At 30.8% G+C, this 18,049-nt stretch overlaps 1 protein-coding gene across 1 annotated transcript; it reads left to right on the top strand.

The window, feature by feature from the left end:
* The first annotated feature begins 6,109 nt into the window (after window positions 1-6,109).
* LOC112091302 (beta-glucosidase 12-like) lies at window positions 6,110-13,580 on the top strand. The gene is made up of 13 exons (XM_024164541.1): window positions 6,110-6,309; window positions 6,465-6,534; window positions 10,121-10,179; window positions 10,252-10,327; window positions 10,546-10,623; window positions 10,710-10,797; window positions 11,035-11,290; window positions 11,450-11,565; window positions 11,894-12,111; window positions 12,266-12,297; window positions 12,518-12,620; window positions 12,750-12,858; window positions 13,303-13,580. Exons 1-13 carry the CDS (start codon window positions 6,127-6,129, stop codon window positions 13,472-13,474), a joined length of 1,560 nt encoding a protein of 519 aa, XP_024020309.1. The 5' UTR covers window positions 6,110-6,126; the 3' UTR covers window positions 13,475-13,580.
* The last annotated feature ends 4,469 nt before the right edge of the window (window positions 13,581-18,049 follow it).

The following is an 18,049-nucleotide window of genomic DNA, read 5'->3' as shown; positions in this document are numbered from 1 at the left end:
TTTTTTTTTTTCAAACTTACTTGTTTTAAAAAAAAAAAAAAAAAAAAAAACTTGCAATTATGATGCACATTATAGTTAATAATTGTGGACTTCTTTTTTTCAGGGAAAATCATCACATAGACTTGAAAGGGTTCAATATTTTAGCAAGATCACTCTTAAAAGGGGGGAAACAGAAATACCGTAGGGATGGGATACTGCATTGTTTCCTCGAGATTTTTATTTATTCATATATATATATATATATTAACTTGGAAATGGGATAATCGGAACTTAACACTAGTGTTAGATATGTAGAATAACGTTAGGCTATACCATCTTGAAAGGGTTCAATATTTTAGCAAGATCACTCTTAAAAGGGGGGAAACAGAAATACCGTAGGGATGGGATACTGCATTGTTTCCTCGAGATTTTTATTTATTCATATATATATATATATATATTAACTTGGAAATGGGATAATCGGAACTTAACACTAGTGTTAGATATGTAGAATAACGTTAGGTTATACCATCCACCTCTGGTTCACTTCAAAGATTTGTCCCCACTCCACTCTCCTTCTGCTGTAAAAAAAGAAGTAATACAGATATAGCCACTTGTGGTATCTCCTGGAGTCTCTTCAAGTTGTTGCAACGTTTCTTAACTAACCCTTTCGAGTTGTCTCCAATCTAACTATATACATATGAATATACATTATTGTAGTTTGTACGTATATATAGCTCCAGTGCTTACCAAGTTGAGCACGAGTCTTTGGTCGACACGCATATAGATATACATACACCTATATGATATATGTTACCAAGGAAAGCTTGAGCATTTTTGCTGGCTACCATTATCTATGCATATATGTGTGTATATAAATATAGGTCTGGGTGTAATTTTTTAGGGTAATTTTCTAAATATTGTGGCCTACTTAAAAATACTCATAAGGTTAGCTAAGAAGTTAAAGTACAAAGTGTACGCATCTTTTCTTGTTGAATTAGCACTTGTTGAGTCCTCCATAAACTTCTGATTCCATCCAAATTTGATGGTCGTGTGGAATGGGGAAACAATCCATGATTGAAAATAAAACGACTATGGTTTTTCTTTAAATGTTTTCTACTCGCTTTTTTTTATTCGAGTTATTCTGTTAATCTCATCTTGTTATAATTTAAAATATAGTAATAAGGTTCCGTTTCGTAAGAGAGATGGAGAGTATGAAGGATAGAAAGAGTTAGAGAGATGAAAAATAAGAAGAATAGATAGGATTATAGTAATCCTTCGTGTTGTTTGATATGAGTAAGAGAGAATTAAAAGGATGGATGATAGTTGTTTGTCCAATTACTATACTGTCCAATTTATTTATTTGGTAATAATATCTTTTAGAGGAAAAATAGATTTTTAGTTCTAAAATGAGATAAATTAGTTGGATCTTTTCATTGACGAAATGATCTAAATTAGAGACTCTCTCCCTCCATGCCTCCTCGTCCTTCTCTCATCGATGTAATCAAACAAAAGAATTATTCTCTCCTCTACCTCTCTCCCTACACTCCTCTCACTCTCCCCCCATCTCTCCTTCTTACCAAACACACTCCAAAGCTGACACAGTAATATTCTAGATTAGTATTTCTTCTTTCGCTTTCTGAAAATATATTATCGCTTAGCATTTAATGGCAGCTACACTTGTGTTTGTCGTAATAAGACAAATTTGAAAAAAAATAAAAATAAAAATAAAAGAGATCAAAGTGGTAGTAGTAGGGCTGTAGGCCCCGGAATACTGAGAATATTATTTTTAAGTCCATTCCAAATGCATATACTGTTAGCCTCAGCAAAAGAATACAATAATATGATTAGCCCAAAAGAAAAACGAATGCAATGATATGATTAATGTCTTTTTTAATTTTTTTTTTTTTTTTTTTTTTTTTTTTTTCAAAATGTCATGATTTTGTCTTTGTATTAGCAGCAGAGCTAAGATTTTCTTTCTTTCTTTTTTCACAATTTTTTCCATCATTTGTCCTCGACTTTTTAATGACAATATTCACATAATTTTTTGAAAATTTATTATACCCTAAGTTTAAATTTTTAAGTACTCACATTTTAAACTTAAAATATCAAATTAATTAAAAATTAAATATACTACTGTATAAATATAAATGCACAATTTTGGACGATTTTACTTTAAAAATTAAATTAAACTCATTTCAAGTTTATTTCATTTGAGGAAAACAAAATTGGAGACACTTATAGCTAAAACCAAAGTAAAAGAATATTGTATTGTAATTTTATGTCAAAATTTTGTTTTTCAAAAAAAAGAAAAAAAGAAGTTTCGCGTCTCTATATCAATTATCATGTAATGGGAAAGGGAGGACGATACTAAAAGTCTGCAAAGTTGTTTATTTCTTTATTTTATTTACTATTTCCATAAAACTCTAATTTTTTTTTTTTTTTTGAGTAGCACAAAAACTCTAAATTGAATATTCAAACATTGATCAAGTAGACAATTATTTTACGTACGGTAAACACATGCTCTATGTAGTGAAATTAAGTCTGGGAATGTTGCATGGGAAATCAACGCAGCTGTCATATTTCGTGTTGAATTTGTGTCTAGAAAGACAATAATTTGCTTATGGCACGCTTATCCGTGACTAATCCAGCAAGAGGCATATATACACGTTTCCAATTTTACATAAGATACGATCAACGTTTCAATGGCTTCGGCAGAATTTTTTGTCAATATTAATACGTACATAAACGCACATAATATTTGATAAAACGCAGAAATTCAGTTTCCCCAAATCTTGGCTTACTATTTCTTATTTTTTTAAATGAAAGTCGAGTTTGGGACTGCTGGAAATTCAAAGTGAAAACTTTAGAAGACTTCCTCAAATATTAAAAGTCTCTAAAGATTGAATCATATATCTGTAGTTTATTACAATAATTTATTGCTGAGAAAATTCTGAATTTTACTTAAAATTTTTTCCCGGAAAATTTTACTCATTTATTTCCTAAGTTTCTTACACGTCATGTGCAAGGCACGTACGGAATTGAAGCTTATAATCTATGATCACAAGTTGTATAGTGGATAAAGACTGAAGAGTCCCTATATATTATTTTAGCAAAAAGCTAGGAAAGGTACCTATCAAAAAGAAAAAGAAGACAGAAAAAAAGGGAAAGATTATGATGTTTACTAAAACAGAATACAAAGATGTTTCTAAATTTGAATCTTAAGAAAGTAATTATGTGTATTGTGCTAATTTATGGCCCATGAGTGTTGGCCTAATTAGATTAATTAATTGGCTAATGACTTGGTGATTACCATGATACAGCTAGAATATCTAGATTGATCCCTACACACACACACACATATGTAACCTTGCACCATAGAACTTTAAATAATTAATGTATGTGGAATCCCGGACCTATTCTTGACATTTTTATACGTGGACAACCAAAATGATTATTTTCTTCATTTTGGTATAATAAAAAATTACTCGAGCTCTTTGAAACTATTAACAATTTCTCAAATTGATTAATTTATCTTCTCCTCCTTCTTCTTCTTCTTTTTTGTTTTTTGTTTTTAAAAAAAGAGTTTTATAAACTAATAATCTTATCAATATATCCTTTATGACATTTTTTTTATTTATAGTCTTTTGTAATAGAGTATATTTCATAACGTAATCATGGACTTACATATAATTACATCCAAATCATATCAAAACAAAAAAAAACAAATTTAATGAAATTTAATAAAAATTTGATGGTATAAAAGAAATGCCAAAATCTTCAATATCTCTGGTTAAAATCTCCCTTGACGAATTATGAAAAAGGCATATATATTGCTAGGAGTACTTGTACGTGTTTCTTTCCAAATAGTCAAATTTCTATTAGAGTTTATCTTTAACGAAATTAAAGTTCAACCTCTCAGAATAAGAAAAGAAAATTTTTCATTTTCAACAAAAAAAAAAAAAGAAAATTTTCTATTTCTGCAGCCAGAGATTTTCAGTCCTGCTCATAATTTCTTAGACTTCGCTGCTCACAAGCTTTTGTAGATGGCACTCTCCCCCGGGTTCTTGCGCTAGGTTGTATGGCTGTGGTACAATTGATTAATGACTATTTTATTACAAAAAAGAAAAAAAAAAAAAGGAAAAGAAAAGAAAGAAAGAAAGAAAATGAGGAGTTCTAGTTGAATGTTGATTGACGAGGCAAAGAGATGTAAGGAGTCTAGGACATTAATTAATTATGTTATTAAAAAAGGAAGGAAAATAATTACGTTGAAACATATTGTAATATAATATCCAGGAGCACGATTGAAAAAACGAATTAATAATGAAATAAGAAAGAATGAGTAATGTCAATTTGATGTGCAATATAATATTCCAGCGACTTTATCCAGCAGATTAAGTAACAGATCACTCAACAAGCAAATAAACTTTAGATACGCAAACACACACATATTGTTTATAATCACTCTTTGTTCAAGGATAATTCCGGGCACTATTTTTTTCAAAAGAAATAAAATTGCTATTGTTTACCGTTTGTGAAAAAACCACCTATTATATATGCTAAACAAAGAAAAGAAAACGAGTGATATATATTCATATTTCAATAAAGGTGGTTTTTCATTCAGCTAAAAAAATAAAATAATACCGTTGTAGATATAACAGAAATACCAAATTAATCGATGTAGCAAACAACTCATTAGAATAAACAAAACATCTAACTCGTTGCTTTGATTAAAGAAAAGAGATAACTTTTTTCAATATAACTCAATTGGTGTGCATAATACATAAACGAGACTAATTTGACCTCATGAAAATTAAATCTTTAGAATCTAATTTATTGCCTAAATAGAGAAGAGAACCACGACTAGATAGAGATATGCGCAAACAAATTACTCATTAATATTCAAGCAAAAAAAAAAAAAAAAAACTCATCAATAAGTACTACTATGAAAGGAGATCCGACTATATATATATATATATAAAATTATAAATTTATTAAAGAAGGAAAAAAATTTATAAAAATTTAAAAAAGAACTGAGAGAGATCCTCTAGGGAGTTCCTCCCTGGTAGAATAGTCACACATACAATTATAGCTACACATATGTACGTATATATATGAAGGAGTTTTCAATAGCTACTTTTCTGTCGTTAATTGGTTACCCTATCAAATATAGAAATTTGACGATGCTACATGATCAAAATCTAATTTTACTAATTACCATAACTTTTCTCTTTTTCAACAACTCAATTTATTACAGCTGTATATCAGATCAATAATTTATGGTTAAAACAATAATATATGTCTATACTGATAGAATACAAATATTAAAATAATCATTAAAATCATGAAAGGAGATCCGACTATATATATATATATATAAAATTATAAATTTATTAAAGAAGGAAAAAATTTATAAAAATTTAAAAAAGAACTGAGAGAGATCCTCTAGGGAGTTCCTCCCTGGTAGAATAGTCACACATACAATTATAGCTACACATATGTACGTATATATATGAAAGAGTTTTCAATAGCTACTTTTCTGTCGTTAATTGGTTACCCTATCAAATATAGAAATTTGACGATGCTACACGATCAAAATCTAATTTTACTAATTATCATAACTTTTCTCTTTTTCAACAACTCAATTTATTACAGCTGTGTATCAGATCAATAATTTATGGTTAAAACAATAATATATGTCTATACTGATAGAATACAAATATTAAAATAATAATTAAAATCACACTTATATATAAAATATATAATGAAGAAAATAATATTTGTAAATTACGAATTATATTATAATCATATATATTTGTGTCCCTGTGTGTACGTATATAATATATTAACACACATTTTTGTACCTAATATATATGTATGTAAAACTATAGACGTTTTGAAGTTTGACCCTTCTTTTCAAAGCCTAAATCACACCTTTCAAATATTTTATATATGTTACGACGTTTTCCATTCATTATTTTATTGTCTAACATATAAAATTCACATTTTCAAATAAATAAATTAATAAATAAATAATCACAAAAAGAATAGTTTTAAACTCCTGCTGCGCCACTCTATATAAAGACATATGCATGGTGGAGACAACATTTCTCCTAACTAGCTAGCCAAAACAATTATCAGTAATTAATGGCATCACAAGTCCCACTTATATTCTTTAGGCTCCTAATTATAATTATACTTCTTTTTGGCTATTCAGCTATAATTAGCAGTGTAGCTCAAAAGACACCAAGTCAGTATGACACTGTTTTCCTCAACAGAAGCAGTTTCCCACCTGGTTTTATCTTCGGAACAGCTTCATCAGCTTATCAGGTAATTGATTAATTACGACTAAATCGAGATTTTATAACATTAATCTGCAGTCTGAAGAACGATATTCTAGTTTTTAAGGCTTTTCCTTTTCTTTTTACTGAGTTATTTGCGATGCCGAAGTAGATAATGCATACATCTGTGGTTGAGAATTTCAGTACGAAGGTTCTGTGAAAGAAGGTGGGAGAGGACCAAGTATATGGGATATTTACACCCACAAATACCCAGGTTTTTTTCCCTTATCTTTCTCTTTATCTTTCTACTAATCTCTCTCTTTTTTTCTCTTTTAACGTTAGTCAGTTATTTTCTTTAGTAATTTATTTTAAAAAATATAATTTTTTTCTATGAATAGTTTATTTTAAAATACTTCCTCTCTCTCTCTCTTCTTTATTTCAACAGTAACTTGCTCTGTTTTTCTGTTTGTTTCTTTTTGTTTTTCAAAAGAAAATTTTGTCGGTTAGCATCTAGATATGTGTGTCTTTCATATATATTATATGCCCTTTCGGTTTCTACCAGCAAGTTGCTACTTGTACAGAAAACTGAAAATATCAAAAAGCCGATTCGAAATCTGTATGTAAATGGATTTTTTCTCCAGAGAACAATATATATATATATATATATATATCATATAATTATATATATTATCAGTCTAAGTTCGAATCTAAAAATCAGTTTTTTATATTTTCTTTTTATGAAGAATAAATTTTTAAATCCTGCCAACCATTTGCAATAAGAACTGCCAATACAGAATCTTTAAGAGGAAAAAAGAGAATTTTATGTTGGGATGTAAATCGAAAGGACTTCAAGAGTAGAGTTCTCGTTTAGATCTGTGTTAATTGTCAGTTTTGCATTCTTTTTTCTTTTTGTTATATATATATATAGATATTTTGTTTTGTTACGATATTGACTATTCAATGTTGAGAAACGTATACGGATAGGGGGAACCTGCCACACCTTTTTTTTTTTTTTTCTTTTTTCTTTGTTTTTAATGAGTGAGAAAACTAGACATTATTTAAGGGAACCTAATTAATTCCAAAGGTAAAGAAACAACTATTGCTGCAATTTTTCATGGCCAACACGAAAAAACAAATCCATGATTAAAAACCTCTTGAAATGGAGTACGAGGAGATTGCACTTCGATGCTTAAGTTAGTAAACACAGAGAGAATTTGACCTCCGACATTAATGCGGATTCAAGATCATATATAGTTTGTTTGGAAGGAGAAGCACATATATCATTTGCTCAATAATAAAAAATAAAAAAAATCCATGCTTGGACCCAAAAAAAAAAAAAAAGTGTACGTTACCCAGATTATGTTCGTCCATGTTGCCTTTGAGAGGAGCAAATACGACAAAAATCCTCTCAACAACCATAATTAACTCACAAACCTAAAGTTAAGACTTAAGAAAAAAATAGAACTAATCTTACAAGTAAAATAGAATTAAATAAACGAACAAAAAGAGAACTCTTAGCAGATCAACAAGCCTAAGTATATTAATTAGTATCTATTACAATTAGGTGGCTGGGATTTCCTCCCCTAAAAAAAGAAAAGAATTAAAAGGTGGGGTTTTGTAATAAGTAAAACCTAAAGAAACTTTTATCTATTAATTAAATTGCAATGCCGTGATCTGATCACAATTGGAATGTTTTTTTGCTTCATTTTTTTTATATTATTTTTTAAATGAACTTTTATATATCAAGAACAACAACAATAAATACAAGCCTTAATCCCAAATTAATTAATGCCGGCTATATAAATTTCTCGTTTCTAGTCTGCTCTATTAAACACTAGACCCTCCTGAAGCCCTAGATTTTAAAAGTCGTGCCTAACTACGGCAGCCAAAGTAATTCTTAGTCCACCCCTCACTCTCCTAGTACTAGGTATTTGGATGTTCTCCCAAGCACGAACATATGCTTCTAACGTACATGCCCGTACCACCTCAGACGGTTTTTCCGAACTTTATCTTCTATGGGTGCTACACCTACTTTACTATGAATAACTTCATTTTGTACACGATCCATCTTCATATGGCCACTCATCTATCTTTACATACACATCTCCGCCACACTCATCTTTTATATATATATATATATATTGTATTATGAATCAACAGCCAATCATAATACTTGAAAAGTTGCCACACCACAAGAAAACCTCCGACAAACATTTTCATTTTATGCCATCCTAGTGTCGCCTTAACTAATCAATATTGCACAGACATAGGGTCCCGACATAACAATAGATATATAATTTATTGAAAGTGGTCAAGAGGAAATTGATTATCATATTGATTCTAGTTATTTCCTTTCCGCTCGATCAGTGGAGAGATAAAATTAAAGCAAATAAAAAATGTTATGATTAAAAATTGATACTTTTTCCATTTGGCTTAATGAACTGTGAGAGAAATAAACTGATATCAAAGACAATAGCAACCAAAAAAACACTTGGAAATAATGCACAATAATTAACAATAATTAGCTGATATGTTTTGTGTAGCTGATTCAAATAAAGCACTCTAAGGTTTAAGTACGTTATCTCTTTTAATAAAAGAAAAGTAAAAGGTGTAAAATAGCAAGGTATCATAACAATCCCGAATAATGTTATTGATTATTGACGGTGTTTAAAACCACTCACTGATAAAAGGTAATTTTCATAATATGAGGCTGACAATAATGTTATTGATTATTGGCGGTGTTTAAAACTACTCACTAGTAGAAGGTAATTTTCATAATATGAGACTCACAGATAAGACTCACTTTCTGTTAGTGGTGATGTTTAGCACTGGTAGTATTCTATAGGTAAGTTTCTAACAAAATACGGAAAATTGAAAAACGTTACGTACCGAAAGGAGCGAAACTAAAGTATGAACTCTAAAGCACGTGCCTACAAAATTGACTATTGAGCTATGAAATAGTTCACCTTCCCGGGCCAAGAATATAAGTCAAAGTGTATGGCGGAGATATCTTATCTTATGTTATTGTTCGACGCTAATTATTTAATCACATCGCTTCCATCAAAGAAAGAAAATACCACAAACATATTTATCTATGATGTGTCACACAATGTCGTCCAAACAACCAGACACGTATTTCAGAGAAGTGGTAGGGAATTGATGAACTTTTTGTAGAAAATTAACAACGCGTTAGCTAGATTAGAATATTTTTCATACTTCGTACTTTTCCTTATATATGGTTAGCGTGTACGATATAAACTTATATTTACTGAAACAAAGTTAAATTAAATTAAAAAGGGAATATTTTCACCTTCATTAATTTGAGAAAAAAATAATATTAGCTGATTGGTTTTTAAGTTCTGTGAACTATCTCTATCAAAAGCAATATATATATATATATATGTATGTATTGTAGTCCAGTTCTGGCTTTGACTAAATTTTTTTTTTTTTAACAAAGATCTTTATTGAGGCTTTAGATACATATAAGTTAGGATGAGAAAAAATAATAATAATTTTTTAACGATGAGAAACAAACAAGTGACTTATAACAAATTTGCCGCTGCTAATTAGTACTAGCCTAATTGGTAAGAATGTGGTTGTTTAAGCAAGAGCTCCAACATTCAAATTCTAGGAACAACAATATATTATGGATTGAAAAAAGAAACAAAAAACTTAGGGATATGTATGCCGACAAAATAAATGCAATAATACTTACATAACAGCCACTAGCCGGTAGATATCTTGTGTTTCCATATTTTTTATATTTTTGTTACTGTTCTTTTCCTTTTATTTTTATAGACGGTTTGTATATATGTGGACTATCCTGTTTATTAAAAGAAATTTCATGTGGTGCATTGCAGAAAGGATAGAGAATGGGAGCAACGGGGATGTGGCAAATGATGAGTATCACCGCTACAAGGTGAAAATAATTTAATAAATCTTTGTACTTAATTCATCTTTATACTAATTTTACTCAATGCTCGTTATATAGGAAGATGTGAGAAATATGAAGGAAATGAATTTGGATGCTTATAGATTTTCTATCTCATGGTCCAGGTTGTTGCCAAGTAAGTTCGTTGTTTTTAATCTTCAACCAAAAAAAAAAAAAAAAAAACTCGTTGTTATCAATCACCGTTATCCTCATATACCATTTAGAGATAAATATACTACAAATTATTGTGATACTAGCCACTTGGATAGAATCATGCCCATATTTACTCGTTGTTTAATTACTTTCTGTTAAAGGTCTTATATATTAATATTATCACATATAATTATGTTTCAGATGGGAAACTTAGTGGGGGTGTGAACAAGGAAGGAATCAAGTACTACAGCAATCTGATCAACGAACTCCTAGCCAATGGTGATGATTTCTTATACCTATATCGTATTCAATGTCTGTATACGTTATACCAACTAAATCCTATATTCAATGTTTAACATTGTTAGGTTTGAAGCCGTTTGTGACTCTCTTTCACTGGGATCTTCCCCAAGCTCTTGAGGATGAGTATGGCGGTTTCTTGAGCCCTCACATCGTGTAAGTGTTGCAAAAATCTTTGTCACCTTAATTAAACCAATTTATACTTTTTCATCGATGTGCACAAGTGTAATTTACGAGCATAATCTAGCGATAAATCTGCACTCAACTCCATTTTACCGTGTAGAGTTCAAACTCCCACTTCAAGCTAAAAGAAAAGTTCGCACATTTATTGATGTTGATATATCTTCATGAGTTTTTGGCTCATATATTACGTTGTTATTTGTATGCATGTAGAAACCATTTTAAGGACTACGCAGAGCTTTGTTTTAAAGAATTTGGAGACAGGGTGAAGCATTGGATCACCTTGAATGAGCCATGGTCCTACTCTATAGGTGGTTATTCAGAGGGGTTTTTTCCGCCGGGTCGATGTTCTGATTGGCAAAACTTAAATTGTACGGGTGGAGATTCAGGAACAGAACCATATTTGGTGTCCCACTATCAACTCCTCTCTCATGCCACTGCCGTCAAACTATACAAGGAGAAGTATCAGGTCACATTTGTATAAATTTGATAATTACAAATTATTCTACTATCTAATAATAAGAAAATTTTAAAAGTTTTTTTGCTCATAGTAAGGAAATTAAATTAAGTTGTTTATTTAAGATTTTAATTGTTTCACTATAATGGAATTGCTAAAAATTATGTGCAGGCGTCTCAAAAGGGCGTGATAGGAATAGCGCTGGTGTCAAATTGGTTTGTGCCGTTTTCTAACGCAAAGCAGCACCAAAACACTGCGCTACGAGCCATCGATTTCATGTTTGGATGGTATTAAACTAACTGAAGCACTACATATATATATATTTTGTAAAGTCTGATTTCACGCTGGTGTTACAAAGAGTGTTACAACACTTTTAGCAACACTTGTAATTAACTATTACGTTCTGAGAACACTAAAAATGATATCACAGTTCAGTACGTACACCTACATCTGCGGGGCCACGCCTAGATAGTGAATAATCCACTAAGTTCAAAGATTTACAGTCACCAATCGGTCTTACATATATATATCATACATGTTTTCGTATAGTATTTTTATTAATTTTTCAATCAAATGATATTCACTTTTTAATTCCCTTCAATGTTGTCATTGCAGGTTTATGGACCCCTTGGCAAATGGTGACTATCCGCATAGCATGCGATCTCTAGTTGGAAAGCGATTGCCCAAGTTCACGAAAGAGGAATCTAAACTTGTTAAAGGGTCATTTGACTTTCTAGGATTGAACTACTACACTACTAATTATGCAGCTTATGCGTCTAATCACAATTCTGTCAACGGCAGCTATACAACAGATGCCCAAGCAAATCTTACACGTACGTGTGTGTGTCTATATATATATATATATACACATATATATAGTTAAATTAACCCGATTAATTTATTTTGAAGATATTATTATTTCTAATTCTCTATTAATAATAGAATCTTCTTAATTTATCTTTGATCATATAAATGTTCTCGTGGCAGCCCAACGAAATGGCGTCCCCATTGGTCCGAAGGTGTGTACAAATCATAATCATTAATTATACTTGACTCTTGATGAGCATTATTACTACTAGCTAGCTGCTGTTACTACTACCACCACTATCACCACCACCAATTATTAGTAGTATTATTGTTATTGCTTTTTTAATTTTTCTTACTTGAACTTTAGTAAGTTACCAATACCGACGTTCTTATTCTTTTGCTTTGTATAATATGGCAATATTATTATTGCAGGCGGCTTCAGAATGGCTCTATGTCTATCCGGTTGGAATTCATGAGATTTTACTGTATACAAAGAGAATGTATTACAATCCACTAATTTACATCACGGAGAACGGTAATGAACAACAATTTCATGCGTTTGTGTGTGTGTGTATATATATATGTATGTATTTACTGTAGTTATCAATATATAACATGCAAGTGATCTTTTCTGAAATTCGCACTAATTAATTACATGTTACAGGGATTGATGAGTTTAATGATCCTAAATTATCCCTTGAACAAGCCCTTAATGACACCCAAAGAATTGATTACCACTTCCGCCATCTCTCTTACCTTCGAAAAGCGATCAAGTAAGTCCTTTATTAACTAGCTCGCTAAAGAACCTTTTAATTAACTTGCATCTCTTTCAGAGCTGCAAGTTTAAGCCAGGTTAAATGGGCTGGTCTGAGATTCGTCACTATTGGCTCAAGCCCGATCTTAAACTTTTTAGGTTTAGGATTGAACTGAGCAGACCCTCTCTCCTTTAGAGTTGGCCCGACCCGGCATAAACATCATATTTTTAAATATTTTTTTTTGAAAATACCTTATAAAATTTCGAGCCGGACCAGACCGGCCCTAAACTTTTTGAGCTTAGGGCTAGGTTGGGCCGTCCCTCTCTTTTTTAGAGTCAGGCCAGGCGGTCCAAACTTATACCTTTAATCTCTTTACACGGATCAATTTATCTAATTTCACTAAAGATGACTTGATCATTTGGCTAATCCCATATTGATCTTAATTAATTTTTTATACTGCAGGGACGGGGTCAATGTGAAGGGATACTTTGCATGGTCTTTGCTCGACAACTTCGAATGGTTTTCAGGTTACAGTGTTCGGTTTGGCATTAACTATGTGGATTACAACAATGAACAGAAAAGATACCCCAAACTCTCGGCACATTGGTTTAAGAAATTCCTCAAGAAATATTAATGAAACTATATGTTATATATATATATATATATATTCTGATGGCCACACTTCAGATCTTACTCTTTAATCCTATCAATAAGATGTCGTATAAAGGGATAGATTCTCATTTATATCCATATACAATATGTCTACCAATAATATAAGGTAATTTGTGCCTTTATTAATTGTAAGCAGTAAAGTGTTTTCAAGTTCAAAATAAAAATGTTAAGTAGAACACGCAACTTCCGAATGACTTTCTCGGAGGTCCTGGATCATAACTGATATAGGGCTTAAGAGTTGAGCTTAACAAACCAAGTATATGCTAGCACGATAGAAACTTTGAGAAGATAAAATTGTTCTTAGGGGTGGAGTAGTTCAAATATCATCTTGATCCCTTGCACTTTTCACGAAAATTAAATGCGGCAATTTTGTGTTATTTATCCAATCAATACTTCTATATAAAGTAGTTGAGATAACACAAAGATTAATCATAGAGGATTTAAAAATTTCAATTAAAGAATTCGATAACGTTTATGTCAGTGTCATCTATAGCACACCCCTACAGAGTGTTATTGAACCGATATATTTTCTTGAAAAGATGGTTTTCAATGCCTATTGTCCTAGTAATCCAGCAGTTGAACGTTGATAATCTACCTGTTTACTACTCTTATTTCGTTCCTTTTATACTTGTGGTTCTCAAAGGGATCATAATTTGAATTCTCATTACAGCAGACAATAGAAGCTGTTAGATCTAAAGTTACGTCTGGTGTCCCAGATGATGTTGGAACACTATCTGGGACATTATTAGCTTAGTTTACTCTACTGATTAACTTAGCCAATGAATAACAACAATGCAGAAAGTAAATAGACACGCAATAAGATATCGCAGTTTGGTGCGCACACCTACTCTGCGGGGCCACGCCCAGATAATAAACAGTTTCACTATGACATAAGAATTACAACACTGACAGACTTATTCACTCAAGGACTCTCTCCTGGACTATGACGGTGCTTATGATGAATCCTCACAATGACTTTGTTTAGCGTGCTCCACACGTCTTCAGATTCAGCAACTGAACCCCCTTCAGTCAGACATACTTTCGTACAAAAATTCTCAGAAATTTCAACGAGTTCTTTCTTCACAGCATACCCTCTGAAAATTTCTTCAACTCCAAAAACGTCACCTTTTTTCCAGTAACAGAATCCTTTTATATCGTTCTCAAAGAAGTTCACCGAATCTTGTTCAAAAAATTATTCTCTTATTTTTTCTTATCTTTTTCTCCATGATTCTCTCTGATGTGATTTGCATGATCTTCTTTTAAATTTGAATTCCAAACCCTTCGGATTATCCACCATGATTTCTAAATCCGAACCTCCTTAGAAAATCAGATCAAGTTCAAATTCAAACAAAATATCGAGATCTTCACTTGCTTTGCTTTATCTTCTCCCTATTTATTGGCAACAACTAATCTACACAATCCACCAACTCCACTGTGGTAATCCGAAATACCATGTTGATCTCTAGTTGCTATTTTATGGACCTTTACATACAAAAAAACTTAGTTTACCAAACAGCCAACTAACAAAATATCATAACAGGGGTTGCAAAACTTGAAACAAAGATATAAAATTCAGCATTTTGCACACCTTACTCATTCCACGTATGATGCGCCTGTGGTTTCTTTGTCAGAATATAAAAGGACACCCCTTCACTCTTTGTGGTTCCCAAAGAGTTTATAACTTGAATTCTCATTCTTATTCACAAATTTAATGTAATAGATATTATTTTCCTTTCAATTATTTCCAACAAATTATGAGAGTAATAAGTAAAACACGCACGCAAACTAGATTAATTGTAGGCGTGTTGTCTTTTTTTTTTTTCCTAAAAAAAATGGGCAAGTTTCAATGATATCTTTAATCTTTGAAAAAATTAAAGTCTAATCACAAAGTTGGTTACAAGAAAAGTTCCACGTGGTAGGTGATACCAAAGTGATCGTGGATTAATTATTTTGCAAATGGCTTGATCCCACTTTTCACGAAAGATTTGGAGCTACGGAATGCATTATTACATTACACTTTCCAAAGTTTGAGTCAAATATATCGGGGCTTAAAATATTCACTTGTTGTTAGGTGAGTAACTTAAATTAGTTTTAAAATAGTAATAAATTTTGTATTTTTTAGGTAAGTTACTATTTTTTATTTTTGAACAAGAGTTATTAAGAGTTTATAAATAAGTTTTTTATGTGAGGTTTTATGCGTGTTCAGAGAAAAATATAGAGACAGAGTGCCTATTTTTAAGAGAGAAAAGTGAGGAGAGCGTAAGGGGTTTTAAGTAGAGAGAGAAAGTGAAAGTTTGTTAAATGTGTAACTCTGAAACTGTTATTGAATTTTTCTTTATTTTCCACGAATTATGCTTTAAAAATTGTATTTTAATCCATTTATTGTCTTTATTTATGGCTTGTAACGACCATGGTATAGATAAATTGCTCCCAACGACTTTACGGCCCCGTTTATTTCACCGATTCGAGTTTAGAATTTGAGTTTTGTTACAGTAAAAAGCTCTTAGATACAATCACATCTAACTTTTTTTGCTACAGTAAAAAGCTCTCATATAAAATCACATCTCAACTCGAATTGGTGAACTAAACGGTACATAATTTATGTATAAATATATTTGTAACTCGTTTAGTTCGATGATTTGAGTTTTTAAATTGTATTTTTAAGAAATTTATTGTGTTTATTTGTGGATGTGTGTGCGGTTGATTAGCATTGATATAATTTATAAGTGAATTAATTAATAGCCTCGTGATGATAACCATCATGTATACAAGTACTAGATTGGATCCCAATTTTTCTGTTATACATGAGGAGCGCACATTTTCATCGGTAGTCAGTTTATATCAATAAACTAATAAATAACTGTTATTTTATATTATATTTCATTTTCATCCACCTAATTATTGCATACTATCTATGTTAATGCGTTAAGCTAAAAGATAAGTCAAGCAGCACGTGGTTTTATACCAGAACCTTTTTATAACCTTACCAAAGAATTCTCGTGAACACCTAGATTTATCCCAACTTTTGTGTATTACATATATATACATATAAAATATATATATTTATAAACTCAACAATAGAATAAATAACTGTTATTTTATATTATATTTCGTTTTAATCCACTTAATTATCACACGCTATCTATATATGATAGTGCATTGGGTTAAACGATAAAGTCATGTAGCGTGTGCTTTAGAATTTGTTTACCTTACGAAAGAATTCTTTTAAAACAAAGTTAAAATAAGTTTTGCCACTTGTTTTATTTTGTTTTGTTTTGTTTTTTTGTTTTGTTTTTTTTTTTTCTACTAATAGAAATTGTTGTTTTAGCTATTGGATTAATTTTTTTAGCATTCTAATTATGCGTATCTATATTAAAAATTTAGAGCACATAACACAAAATTATTTCCAATCATAAATCATATCAGTTAATTATAAATCTAAAACTAAAACAACAATACCTATCGATAAGGAAAAAAAACAGATTATACCGTAGAAATTCCTTTCATTGATTCATAGTTTCAATTTTATTATATGTTATAATACATATGTTATCGATAACTAATTAATTACACGTTACAGGGATTGATGAGTTTAATGATCCTAAATTATTCATTGAACAAGCTCTTAATGACACCCAAAGAATTGATTACCACTTCCGCCATCTCTCTTACCTTCGAAAAGCGATCAAGTAAGTCCTTTATTAACTAGCTCACCTTTTAATTAACTTGCATCTTTTTTAGAGCTGTAAGTTTGAGCCAGGTTAAACAAGCCGGTCTGAGACTTGTTACTGTCGGCTCGGACCTGATCCTAAATTGTTAAGGCTTAGGATCGGGCTAGGCCTATCCTCTCTGGGCCGATCCTATCTCTTTTAGAGTCGACCCTGCCCGGCACAAACCTAATATTTTTAAAGCTTTAAAAAAAAATATATCTTATAAGATTTCGGCAAGGTCTTTAATCCGGCGGTTACTATTTACCTGACTGAAATGGCATATGTACAATTCTGTCATTTTCGTGTATATTTATATATAAGGTGTGTATATTTACATATAAAGATGTATATGTTAAGTTATAAGAAACGACAATGTATATTAATCCTCAAAATATGTATTTTTTATAGCAATTAAGTGAACACATAGCATAAAAATATGTATATTGACTGATTTGTTGTATTTCATGTTAATGAACGTAAGCGACAATGTATATAGCGAAATATGCTTTTAGTATCTTGTGTTCTTGATAATATTAAAATGACACCTCAACATTTTTAAAAATATATTCTTGGTACTCTGAAGTTGATTTTTAAGATGTAAAATGACCTTAGTACTCTTTTACTTAATATTATTTAAGTATTTTATTTTATTATTTTAATGTCTTAAAATATTTTCATTTTTTTTAAGAAATTAGTAAAAATAGGCACGTGCAATTGCATGAATTTGACTGTTATATTTATTGTCTATTAGAAAAATAATTTTATGATGTAAACAAATAAGTTCTAACTAATCGCCATACTCTATTATTTTTCTTAACATTTAGACC

This window comes from Morus notabilis, unplaced genomic scaffold (genome assembly GCF_000414095.1).
Source record: "Morus notabilis unplaced genomic scaffold, ASM41409v2 Scaffold89, whole genome shotgun sequence".
In the NCBI taxonomy this organism is placed as follows: domain Eukaryota; kingdom Viridiplantae; phylum Streptophyta; class Magnoliopsida; order Rosales; family Moraceae; genus Morus; species Morus notabilis.
Note: the sequence above shows the minus strand (reverse complement) of the source record. Positions and strands in the feature narration are given on the sequence as shown.